Consider the following 12,772-nt stretch of genomic DNA (forward strand, 5'->3'; position numbering starts at 1 on the left):
TGCGCTCGGAAATATGTCCCTCAAATACAAGCAGCGCACATTTTCCGTGCCGTCGGGATAAACGGGATCCGAGGGGGCCGCCGTTCTGTGGCGGGGAGCGAGCAAGTTGAGCTCTCTGCCCATGCTCGGACTAACTTGCGAGGCCGATTCAGCCCGCCGCCTGATTTAAGAGGCTTCTAATTTTAGAAGCCGAGCAGCTTCTTTGCCAGGAGAGGTTGGAAACGGGCGAAGGCGGCCGGGCGGTCCAGCGGAACCTTGCCTCGCGGCCGGCGGCTCCGCGGGGGAATGTTGTTGATGGAGCGCAACCCGGAAGTCTAGCGCTGACAGGAGCAGCGGCAGAGGCGAGTTTGGTTTCCTCGGCTGCCGGCGGTGGTGGAGAAGAAGGAGGACGACGAGGAGGAAGAAGGTCCCGTCAACTCGCCTCTGTTCCTCAAAGGGCCGTTTCGCTTGGGCTTTCCCCCCTCCAAACCAGACTTCTCCGCTGCCACGATGTCCTCCGACTTCGAGGGCTACGAGCAGGACTTCTCGGTTCTCACCGCGGAGATCACGAACCGCATCGGGAAGGTGCCCAAGTTGCTCGGAGGTGAGCGGTGGCGGCTGAGGAGGGTTCGCCTCCCGGCTGCGGCACCTCTTGGTCTCCCCTCCGCTGGCGACCCTGACTGCTCTCGAGTGTGAGGCCAAAAGAAGAGCCCCGTGGGATCAGGCCGGTGGCCCCTTTTAGTCCAGCAGCCTGTTTCCTCCATGTCTGTCTACGGGAAGCCCGCAAGCAGGACGCCTCAGAATAGCTCCCATCTCTCTGAGGCTGGGTGGGTGGGCTGCTCCAGAGTCCAGACAAGCTTCCCCACTCTTTCTGTTGAGTCCTATCAGTGCCGGATTTACGTATAAGCTAAGCAAGCTATAGCTTAGGGCCCCACTCTCTTGGCCCTCCCCAAAAAATTCACTATTAATATACTTCTTCTTAATTGTATTTCAGTTCAACAATTACTGTGATAAAATACATATTTTGTTATGTGCAGATGGCTTTAGATATCTATCAGGTCCATAAATTACCATTCAACACAAAAAACAGCGACCATTTGTTGTTGACCAAGGACATATAAAGGGCCCCATTACCTTCAGTAGCTAGGGCCCCATCAAACCTAAATCTGGCCCTGGTCCTAGTTACTGATCCATTTTGCTGTGTTTTGTGAGTGTACAGTCCTTAAAATCAAGTTCTTTCTCAGATCTGTAGCCAGTCCGGTTGTTGCTAGTTGAACGCACCATTACAGAAAACCGTATAAGGCCCTATGTACAGCTCTTTTGAAGTAAGGCCTTCTGACTTACTCCCAAGTAAGTGTGCAAAGCATTGCATCCCAGGAGCCTATTCAAACAAGTGCCTACCTGGATAGGTTGGCCAGTGCCAAGTGGAGGCCAGCGTTCTTGCGCCAGCACAAGCCACTGAGTCAGCAGCCATCCTATCTAGGTCAGCCTGTGCTACTTGATAGATGTTTCAGTGAAAGACCAAAGAATTAAGCCCAAATAGCTGAAGACAAGGTGTGGTGTGGGGGGGACATGTGAGTAATGAGATGAGAATAGTGGTGTAGTGGATAAGGGAGCATTGGGACTGCAGTTCTGGGACTTTTTCCAGAGGATATGTGATGGCATCCTCTGCCAGAGCAGCTTTTAGGTTTGATTGTGACACATTAGCATGGGAAAAGTCATGCAATTTATTAGGCTCAGCATGATTGGAATCCTATACATGGTCTCCTGGGAGTAAGCTCCAGTGAACTTAGTGGTGCTGACTTCTGACTGCAAAGGCTTAACCAGAGCTTTGACAAAAGATCTTCAGCCAGCTGAAATGCAACCATTAGATTTTAATTAGAAATGCAGACAATCTTGCAGAGAGATATTACCATGTGCATTGCTAACATGAATTAGGAATGCTGTTGGTCAGTGTGTGAAAGAATAATAATAAATTAATTTTTAAAAAATAAAGCAAAAAACTAAATTAATTTAATTTGGTTTGATTTGTAATAATTTGGAAAATTAATAAAAATAATTTGAAAAAAATAAATAAAGCAAAAAGGTTCTGTTGCTTCAACCAGGTTTATCCCAGGAAGCTATGCCCAGGATTGCAGTCTGGCTGGTTGTATCAAATTAGGTATTATGCTATGTACTACTGCTCTTTGGTATGCATATAATAATGGGTCAATATATTTGGACTCTCCTTGGGACTGCTATGATGAACTCATGTACTTCAAAATGTACCACAACGCTGCTGAATGAAAATAAACAATGTTGGGTTAAAGTAGACTTTCCCAACCTCCTCCAGGCCTGCTGGATCAGCCCAAAGGCTGATCTAGTCCAAAATCCCATTTCCCCCAGTGGCCAACCATATGCCTATGAGAAGCCTGCAAACAAGACCTGAGTGCAACATCACTCTCTGTACTTGTTAGATTGCAAATTGCATCTTCCCTGCATATTGGCTGTGTATTCTGGAACTGATTGGAGTTGTAATCCAAACCATCTGGAAAGCACAAGAATTTGGGTGTTTGGATTAAAGGCTTAAAAAAACCCCATAGTTCTGTAGTAGGGCCAGACTCTCACCTTACAAAATACTCCAAAGATATGACCATTCACTCAAAATCCATGGTTAATAATAGTACAGAGTCCCAGAAAATAAACACCACACCTTTATCCAGGCACACAAAAACAAAAACTTGAGTACCACAAACGTATCCAAAAGAGACACCCACCTTTCACACGAGTTAAGCTGCAAGAGTCTGTTGCTCTCTAAATGACAGAGGAAGATGAAATGAGTATAGAAGCTCACATTAACAGAACTGTTTTCACTGGTGCTCCCCCCCCTTTGCTTTCAGATGAGAAGAAGCAAATGGTTTCAAATGTGGAGAAGCAGCTGGAAGAAGCAAGAGAGTTGGTAAGTTCTCAGTTCTGCATAAGTGCTGCCGTATGAGATTGGGAGCAGGGTACATTGGTGTGTAGAGGTCCTTGCTTTGAATATTCATTGCCTATTTCTCAGATAATGTCCATCTTTTATTAGAGGCAGGGAGTAGCTCATGGAATGTTCCAAATGTTAAGGTATGGGCAAGCAGCAGAAAGACAACAGAAGTAGCTGCAGAAGACTGAGAGGAGGCAAAATATCCAAGAAGCTTACTGGAAGAGGCAACAAGAAAATGAAAAGATCCTAAAATGAAAGAGTGTTGGAATATAGTTTTGGCAAACAGTTAATCTCATGCTGAGAGATGGGAGTGAACTCGAATTCTTTGTTGAGTTTGATGGCACCAGTGCACCAGGCTTTCTACTTTCTCAGCAGTTCACACACTGAGTCATACAGGTGAGCAGTACAGCACGATTGGCTGGTTGCATCTGCTGGAAAACTAGCACTGACTATACAGCAGAACTTTGTATCTAGGGAGAAGAGGGACAATAGAGGCATAATGATACAGGGATTTCCCATTATCCTGTTCGTAATTTTGAGGGGTTTGGGTAAGCCTAGATTGTTCCACAAATGTGGGAAAGGACTACAAACGTAGAAATTCCTCCAGAGGGTGACAAAAAACCCCAGGGAAGGTGTTTAACATTGTGCAGGCTGTGCTAGAACAAGCAACTTGTCTGGATCTCATCGTAGCTTGGCTAGAATGAGGAGTGGTTAAGAGATAATTGTAGGGAGAAAGCAATGATGGGTAGGTGATCAGCTGTGGGTGCTCTTTTTGTATGAACGGTGCAAGTTTTGTGCGTATTACAGTTGACAATGAACTACTGGCTCACAGATCTCCCCCTAGTCAAATCTGCTTCCTGACATAGACTTTGGAGCGCACAGATCTAACTGGAAATCTGTGTGCCACTGACTTTACATCAAAACTCAGTAGCTATGTAAAAGCATGACTGTTTCTTTTCTTTTTTTTTTGTACCTGCTATTTGTGTTTCCATGTAATCAGGGGTCACACAATGTTTGTTTCTCTTGACTTGCTTCATTGCCTTATCACTGACATCATACTGTGCCTCTATGCAAGATCCGGAACAATTCTCTGCTCTCCATCCCAGCTCCAACTTTGAAGCTGGAGCAGGTGCTGGGTTTTCTAATTTAATTGCTTTACATTAGAAAAGGTAGGAGGTGGTGATCACTGGTTTGGCTGCAACCTTGAATCAGGGAGCAAAGCAGTGTGTATATATGCCTGCTGCATTGTTGAGGTCATGGGCGTAGTAAATAACTAAACATACTTAACTAACTGACCAGTTGCATTGCAGATAATTCAGTTCTGCCACCCCCTAACATAAAGCCTGCCCCCCCAATAAATCCTGGCTATGCCCATGGTTGGGGTACACAGAGGCTAGTCAAGGGTCTCAGCTACATGGGTCAATGATAACGTTATAAGTGTGTGATAAAAATGTGACACCAGAAGGTGCTGTAGAGCTGCAACCCAAAGTCAATGGTAATTCATATTGGGTTTTCATATTTTTTTAAATTATCTCTGTAGATCCAGCCTAGGAAGCTCCCCCATCCCTGCTTTTTGACTCCCAAGTGAGTGCTGGCAGCTTCCTTTACCTTAGCACAGCTTCTCTGTATGGGGCATGTGGCTGTGGAGTGGACAAACCATTGTCCTTCCCTTGCTGCATACCTCTGTAGCCCAAAGATTGGAATGAAGCCAGGGGCTTGTCACACTTGTCAAAGGGCATTGGCATACTTGCTATGGTGAGCAAAAGGGAGGAAGCCTAAGAGTAACTGAAGGAGTGGGATCTGTGCCTGTATGTATTTGAATTGCCTTGTTTATACAAACATGTGCATGAAATGGTGGGTTCAGTTTGTGGGTGTGAAAGAGAATGAATCTCCTCACTTTCTTCCCTTACCTTCAGTTTTGTAGGGCTACTTCAGTTGCTGGCAGAATGATGAATACAATAGAGTATAGCATCTGTTTCTTGGAGATTCTCAGGGAATGGATTCTTCTGGGTCAGATTAACTAGTAACTTTTGAAAGTATACTAGCCTCTGTATGGAGGTTGCTACGCATCCACTTGGCAGCGTAATATATGTGGGCTGCTTATCTTGTGGAGAGTCACCACAAAAATGCCGTGTATTCTTGCACAGCACCCATGCTGCATGTTCTTGCTGGTGAATAAGATGCCATAGATAATGCAGATCCTCTTTTCAATAGCTTCTATGCAGGGATTGTAATATGTCAATTGGTCCTGGTTGCGGGCATCTCTGGTACCACTTTTACTTTTACCCATTTGGTATGCTATCAGACAGACAGCTATAAATAAGGTAAAGGGACCCCGGACCATTAGGTCCAGTCGTGGCCGACTCTGGGGTTGCGGCGCTCATCTCGCTTTATTGGCCGAGGGAGCCGGTCATGTGGCCAGCATGACTAAGCCACTTCTGGCAAACCAGAGCAGCGCACGGAAACACCGTTTACCTTCCCGCCGGAGCGGTACCTATTTATCTACTTGCACTTTGACGTGCTCTTGAACTGCTAGGTTGGCAGGAGCAGGGGCCGAGCAATGGGAGCTCACCCCATTGCGGGGATTTGAATCTCCGACCTTCTGATCAGCAAGTCCTAGGCTCTGTGGTTTAACCCACAGCACCACCCATGTCCCTATAGATAGATAGATATAGTTTAAATTTATTGTGAATCACCCTGGACTTGTGAAATGAAGGGCAGCACATAAAATCAAACTAAAAAAATATAGTCCCATAAAACAGCATACTAAAATGGCAGATCAAACAATACTATATTACAGTCACCAGCGGGATTTAAAATGCCTACATGGATAAATAGGTTTTTGTCTGATATCTAACCCTAATCCTAGGCATTCAGAAAAAGCTATAACCACTTTTATATAGTTCCAAAAGGAATGCTCACTAACTTCCATCATGTTTTCTGCACAATACTATTTTTCATCTGTCTAAGGATTTTCAGTCTACCTGTAGGGCAGTGGAGGTAATCCGATGAAAAAAGGTGACTGGCAGTTTAAAAATATAAGATACACAAGAATAAATAGTACAAGAATAAATAGCAGATAGCAATTTGGCATCAAAACAATCGGAACCTGTTGAAAAGCCTGACAAATGAATAAAAAAACCCTTCAGTTGTTACTAGAGGGACATTGTGTCTAAACCAGGTTAGTCTCAATGTGGGGAGGAAATCTCATAACCAAGTAGGATTATTTCCATGTACTTCAAAAAGGAATCTAAGTTTATAGCCTATATTTTGGTACGTCGTAGATAATACAATGTGCCCAAATAGCATCTTTATATTATTATGCTGGAAAGCTGGACCATTACAAGTCATATATATCTGTTTCATACCTGTATAGAGAAACAAGCTAAAGCATCATCGTTAATGGTGTACAGGACCTGTCCAAACCTCCATAATGAACTGTACTTCAGGATATACTGTATCTCCCTTTACCTTTCCAGTCTCATCCAGAAGAATATTTACTTGAAGTTTTCTGAGCATTCATTTTATCATTCCTTAAAGAGCTTCCCCTATTTCGTGATTTACCTTTAATTTCAGAGGTATGTAGGGTATGTAAGCTTCAAATGGTGGTGAGAAATGCTGAAAGTCTGGTTGCAACTGGGAAACCTATTTTTAAGAGCAACGAATGAACAGTAATACAATAGCAGTCCAAATTGGGTTTTGTACTATAGCTTAGATTCTGGTTCTCATATTTACTATATTTCATGTAGAAAAATAGGTCAAGACTAATTAAAGGAGAACTGATGTATCCTTCAGCTCTTGAGGTGTATAAGGGAATGTTTATCTATCACATTTTATGGATTGGTTAAAGCAATCCACATAAGGTACTCTGACCTTTGACAGATCATTTAATCTATGCTTTAGCTTCTTTGATCAACATGTAAGGATGACAAGGAAATTTCCTACCTCACATAAGTGATAAAGGTAAATTATTAATTACAAAAGGCATTGATAACTAAATAACCATAGGACAATCTCTCCTTCACCATAGCTCTTTAAGAAAGAAAAAAGCTCCTGTTCATGGTTTTTTTTAAGGACGCTGTCTCTTTGTGGTAACCAATCACTCAGTCTACTTCTTTCTGCAAAATAGTTCTCTGTCTTTTTTAATGTTGGAATGAGTAGAAGTTGAGCTAACAGCTCATTATTTTCCTCCTTGTGTCATAATACGAACAAAATTGGCTGACTTTTCTCTAAGATTAAAAAGAATATCCTGTTTTAACATTTCCATCCTAATGATGATCTTCATTTAATGTACTTCATTTTTTGTTCATACTTTTGTTTTCCGATCTTGTTGCTAACACTTTTAGACAGGTGCTTAAAGCAATTATTGACTTTCAGCAATTACTTAACATGTTGGTGATTAATGTCAAGGCTTGCATATAAAAATCAATTTTAACAAAACTGGCTAAGGAATACAACTCATTAAAAGGTCTCCTGAACAGGTTGAAGTAAAAATCAAACTTGAAACATTGCCACCCAAAGCATGCAGTTTTTACATAGCAGTCCTATGGTGGGATTGGATTTAGTCAATCTAACTCTGCTCAAATCAGGTTGCTGATCATTTGTTTCTTCAAAGTTAAACTAGCTAATCATTTTAATTGCTTCAATTCATTTGTTCTTCTTGGGCAGATTCATGATTCTAGTCATTGTCAGGAGCTACACATATGTATATATTGCCAGTGTGGGATACTTTGGAAGGAGGAGTGGGATAATAATAATAATAATAATAATAATAATAATAATAATAATAATTTATTTTATTGTCTATGCTTTCCCCAGATCTGCTAACATTTTACAAGGAATTTGTGGAAAAGGCATCTCTGTGCACAAATTGCCAGATGTGGGTTAATGGGTCCAGTGAATATGTAAATGAGACAGATATCAGTTTTGTAAACTGATAAAGAAGGACTTGACTTGCTTATACTATCAGGATCTTACTTTCTGTATCTTACTATCTGCACAAAGGAGGAACATACAGTGTTTCAGCCTCAATCCCTTATTTTTAGGTTGTTCAGCTATCAGTAAATTAGTAAACTCTGCACATTGCTCAACTGAAACAAAGAACGTGATATTTTTATATGATGCCTTATCCTTAGAGGAAAGAGACGATTTCCAGTGTCTTTGATCTTTCCAAGGATTTTGTTGTTCCTGACTTACTGCAACCTGTGTTTTTTCACCTTTGGGAAAAGATGTATAAAAGACGTTTGTGTGAAGGTGCCTTATATTGAGTCACCCGCATGAGCCACCTAACCTGGAACTGTTTATGTTCACCCCCAAAAGCTCGCCAGAATCTCTAGAAAAAGCTTACTCATCCCTGTTAGCAAGGAGCTTTTGTTTGTAAAGCATACACATAAATACATCCTCCCCAAACTTCTTCCACTGCCACAACTTTTCTGTGTATTGAAACTCATAACTGAGAACAGTATCACCTGAAATAACATAGTAAAGGAGTGTAGTTAACTGCATATTTTTTCTCATCCTTTCCCCATTTCTTTTATTTTCACAGGTATTTTTAGAACTGCTGGAGAGCAGTTTTTGCAAAACTGCTGTGTAGTTAAAGCCGCTAAAAGAATGGGACAGGGAGAAGAAATTTTGGGAAAGCAGTGTGAATAAGAAGCTCAGGAACAACAGTTAAATGGAGGGCTCTGAAGCAAAGGAAAAATTATGTGCAAGTGGCTATTTCACAGGATCACTTGTTTGAGAGTAACAGCTCAAGCATGTGTTCTCCAAGGTCATAGCCCAAAGGAGTTCAGTGACAATATTATTATATTTATTTATACCCTGCCTTTTTCCCTGACAGGACTCAAGGTAGCTTACATATAAATATGAGAACCTCTAAAAGCATTGAAAAAGGGTCATTAAAAAGCTATGAAACATCAATAGAAATAAAACTAGATACATATATAAAAGCTATTAAAGCCATACCAATAATTACTATAAAAATAGCATGGTAGCAGCCCTTTCATTAAAAGATGCCAGTCCACATAAGCTTGTTGGAACAAACAAGTCTTCAGCTGCCAGCGGAAGGACAAGAAGGAGCCAGTCTAGCTTCTCTGGGGAGGGACTTCCAAAGTCTGGGAGTAGCCACCTAGAAGGCCCTCAGTGCAGGGAGAAAAGTTGTTGTCAGGTTATTGCTAAATGGGAAAGCTGTCCCACTTCCCTCCTGTCAATGATGTAGTACAGTAACCCTGATGTAGTGCATGACCCTTCCTGACTTAATTCAACTTGTCTTTTCTCTAATACACCCTTCCCCTTCTTGTTTTTAATTATTAGCTGGAACAAATGGAGCTTGAAGTTCGAGAAATCCCTCCACAGAGCCGAGGCATGTATAGCAGTAGAATGAGGAGCTACAAGCAAGAAATGGAAAAACTTGAAGCAGATTTTGTGAGTTTATTCATGTACGGTGTTTTGTGAGCGGAAACACGTTGCACCTGCCGCAAACAAGCCTTATCTTCAGTTAGCATTCAGCTGCTGTAGTGCTGAGGTTGGGGACCTTTATTTAGCCAAAGAGCTACATTCGGCTGTGGGTAACCTTCTGTAGGCTGTATGCTAGGCTTGGGCAGGAACAGATACAAAAATGGGCTGAGCAAAAGATGTGATTCTTATATAGGTTACATTCCAGCCTTGCCAGTGTCAGAAGTTTCTATACTCTCTCTATATATATCTCTCTCCATCATGGCCATTCTAGAGAGCCTTTCTTAGGCAGTATTCACCATGTTTTAATCTTCTGTCATTCATTCCACTATATGAATGATACAAGGCACAGATACATCTCCCCAGTGCACCCCCCCCCTTAAAAATGTTTAGGGGTACTCTCATTTTGACTCAAGAAAGTCACCATTTTTTAGTTCAAATCAGGAAAAACAAATACAGTAAATGGACAAAAGTACAAAGATTCACAAAATGTTTAGGGGTATGCGTACGCCTACGTCCCACCAGAAAAAAATGCACTGCATCTCCCAACAGTTAGCTCTACAATGGTGATCTGTTTTCTTCATTTTGGCTAATACATTGTTCCTGTACTCCAGGCAAGAGGTATTAAAGGAGGTGTGATTTAGTACGTATTTTGGTTTGCCTTGCCTTTTCTTACACAGTGATAACATTATTGACAGAAGCAAAACTGGACTTCACAATAGCCATATGTCACAATGTGGCTTCAATTCAAGCTACAGGCTCTCCCTTACTTGTTCTCAAGATCTGCCTATGTATTCCAAGAGGTAATGAGCCGCCCCGAGAGACAGGTAATAATAAATCAAGTTGTTAATGTGCCACAGTTATTATTAGGGGAGTCACACAGATTATTTGGAGTTTCCACCATTCTAGAATAGTTGTGTAGGAGAAGCAGCTCTATTAGTTCCTGTTGCAAAATAAGGAACTATTTAAGGTACAACACCTGAAGTTCCCCGTAGAAGGCTAAGATGCCACTTCTGTGTGGATGAGTAAAACAGAGTTTATAAGTGCTCCCTTTGAGCAGCCGTGAAATAACTATTTTAGTAGTTGCATTGATCCCACAGAATAAAAAGCACAACGCACATAAGAAAATACTCTGTACTTAATTGTACTAGTTTTTAAAAGATAGCATGTACATACTGAAAAAAACAAGGCAAAAATGAAAGAACAAAACTTGTTTTGTGTTTTGCCTGATTTATATAGTCTGCTGAAATGCAAGAAGGAAGCTGCAGCTAACATGATAGAAAATCTTTAGAGCTGTTTTCACTGATTGCAGTTTAGAAAGCCCTATGGAGTTTATTGTTGGTCAGGTTTTTTATCTACTTTGGAGGCTCAAAAAATACAAATGTGTGTTTTTAAATTGTATCTTGTTGAGTGTTGTGCAGTTAGCGCTATCTTGTGGCCAAATGTGGAATTGCAATTTGCTATTTGCAGAAAAGTCTTCCAAGTGTACTGTATTGCTTTAAAGGGAAATTGACAGACTGAAACAAGTTAATAGCAGTTTTTGCTAACTTGCTTGCTTTTTTCGACCACTGTTTAGAGGCTGTTATGGGCTGGATGTGGACCAATAAATTGCAGCTGAATCCTGAAAAGAGAGAGGTGTCCTGAGTTCTCAAGTCCAGGAGGTGTGGAGATGGCATGTTCTAGACATGGTTATACTCTCCTGGAAGGAACATGTCCATAGCTTGAGGCTACTGGATTCATCACTGTCAGTGGAGGCTCAGATTACCTTACCAGCTAGAAGTGCCTTTTCCCTAGCTCTCATTGGTTTGCCAGTGATGGCTCCTTTTGAACATAAATGGCAATGGTGATGATGATAATGATGATAATGATAATACTAATAATACTCCTGCTGTGTTAACATACAGACTGGATTAGTGTGCTGTGCTGTACATGGAGCTGCCCTTGAAAACAACTGAAATTTCAGTTGGTCCAAAGCACAGCAGCCAGATTACTGGCTGAGGTTCCATTTAGAACTCATATAACATCTGTTTTAAACAGCTGTATTGGTTGCTAGTTCATTCCAGCTTAGGCCCCAAATATATGAAAGACTCCTTACACACTCTCATAGTTCAGCAGAGGGGGATCCCTTTGGTAGTTACACCACCCTCATAAAATTGGGTGGGCAGTCTGGCAGAAGATGTTCTCTGTGGCAGCTTGAAAGTTGTGGAACTCCCTTCCCAGAGCAATGTACCTGGTAGCTTCCCTAGACAGTTTTCGCTGAATACTGACGATACTTCTCTTTATCTTATTTTTGATACCTTAGGTGAATATTTTTAGGACCCATCTTATTTTTGTGATTGTAATTTGTTTTAAACTATTTTTAACATTCTGTTTTAAGCTGTTGTGACCTGCCTTGGGACTTTATGATGAAGGGCAGGTAACAAATCAAATTAACTGCAGGTTAATATGGAAATGGAATGGAATGAAAATATGTGAAATTGACATGGGCCAGGAACAGAGTAATATATCCATCCCTATCCACAACATAGGGACGCGGGTGGCGCTGTGGGTTAAACCATAGAGCCTAGGACTTGCTGATCAGAAGGTCAGCGGTTTGAATCCCCGTGACGGGGTGAGCTCCTGTTGCTTGGTCCCTGCTCCTGCCAACATAGCAGTTCGAAAGCACATCAAAGTGCAAGTAGATAAATAGGTACCGCTCCAGCGGGAAGGTAAACGGCGTTTCCGTGCGCTGCTCTGGTTCTCCAGAAGTGGCTTAGTCATGCTGGCCACATGACTTGGAAGCTGTACGCCAGCTCCCTCAACCAATAAAGTGAGATGAGCGCCGCAACCCCAGAGTCGGCCATGACTGGACCTAATGGTCAGGGGTCCCTTTACCTTTACCTTTATCCACAACATAGTTCATAGCTTTTCATGCAGAAGGTCCCAGGTTCAGTTCTCAGTATATCCAGGTAGGCCTAAAAATGTCCCCCATCTGAGAGACATCACCAGTGCATATTGAGACATTTGGCCTTGTTGTAAAAAGCAGCTGGTGTTTGTGTACATACCTCTTTTCACATACTGATTTGCCTGTATAGTCTCTAGGTGAAGCTGGAACCCAAGGGGTTATGCTTTCATGCAGGCCCACCCACGTGCCTAGAGATTTCCCCCTTTCTTTTTCCAAGCACTCCAGAAGAAAAGGCACAGGGAATCTCTGGCTCTCTAGATTTTATTGGGCTGCAACTCCCATCAGCAGCAGCCAGCAGAGCAAATTCAAGGGTGATGGAAACTGCAGTCCAGCAAGCATCTGCAAAAGCATAGGTTCTCCAGAAGTGAGAGTCATTCATTCATTTTCTTGGCATGCTGCCATCCCACAAAACAAATCATGCCCAAAGCGGCTTACAA

General features: G+C 42.0%; 1 protein-coding gene across 4 annotated transcripts in view; it reads left to right on the forward strand.

Annotated features, from left to right (window-relative positions):
- The first annotated feature begins 337 nt into the window (after positions 1-337).
- VTI1A (vesicle transport through interaction with t-SNAREs 1A) overlaps positions 338-12,772 on the forward strand; it is a 233,904-nt gene continuing 221,469 nt past the window's right edge. For all 4 annotated transcript variants that reach the window (XM_028730279.2, XM_028730276.2, XM_028730280.2 and 1 more), the window contains exons 1-3: positions 338-583; positions 2,859-2,917; positions 9,251-9,361. In XM_028730279.2, coding sequence (XP_028586112.2) covers positions 490-583; positions 2,859-2,917; positions 9,251-9,361 — 264 coding nt within the window. In that variant the 5' untranslated portion in view covers positions 338-489. The remainder of the gene's footprint in view (positions 584-2,858; positions 2,918-9,250; positions 9,362-12,772) is intronic.

The sequence above is a fragment of the Podarcis muralis genome, chromosome 6 (assembly GCF_964188315.1).
Source record: "Podarcis muralis chromosome 6, rPodMur119.hap1.1, whole genome shotgun sequence".
Taxonomy (NCBI): Eukaryota; Metazoa; Chordata; class Lepidosauria; order Squamata; family Lacertidae; genus Podarcis; species Podarcis muralis.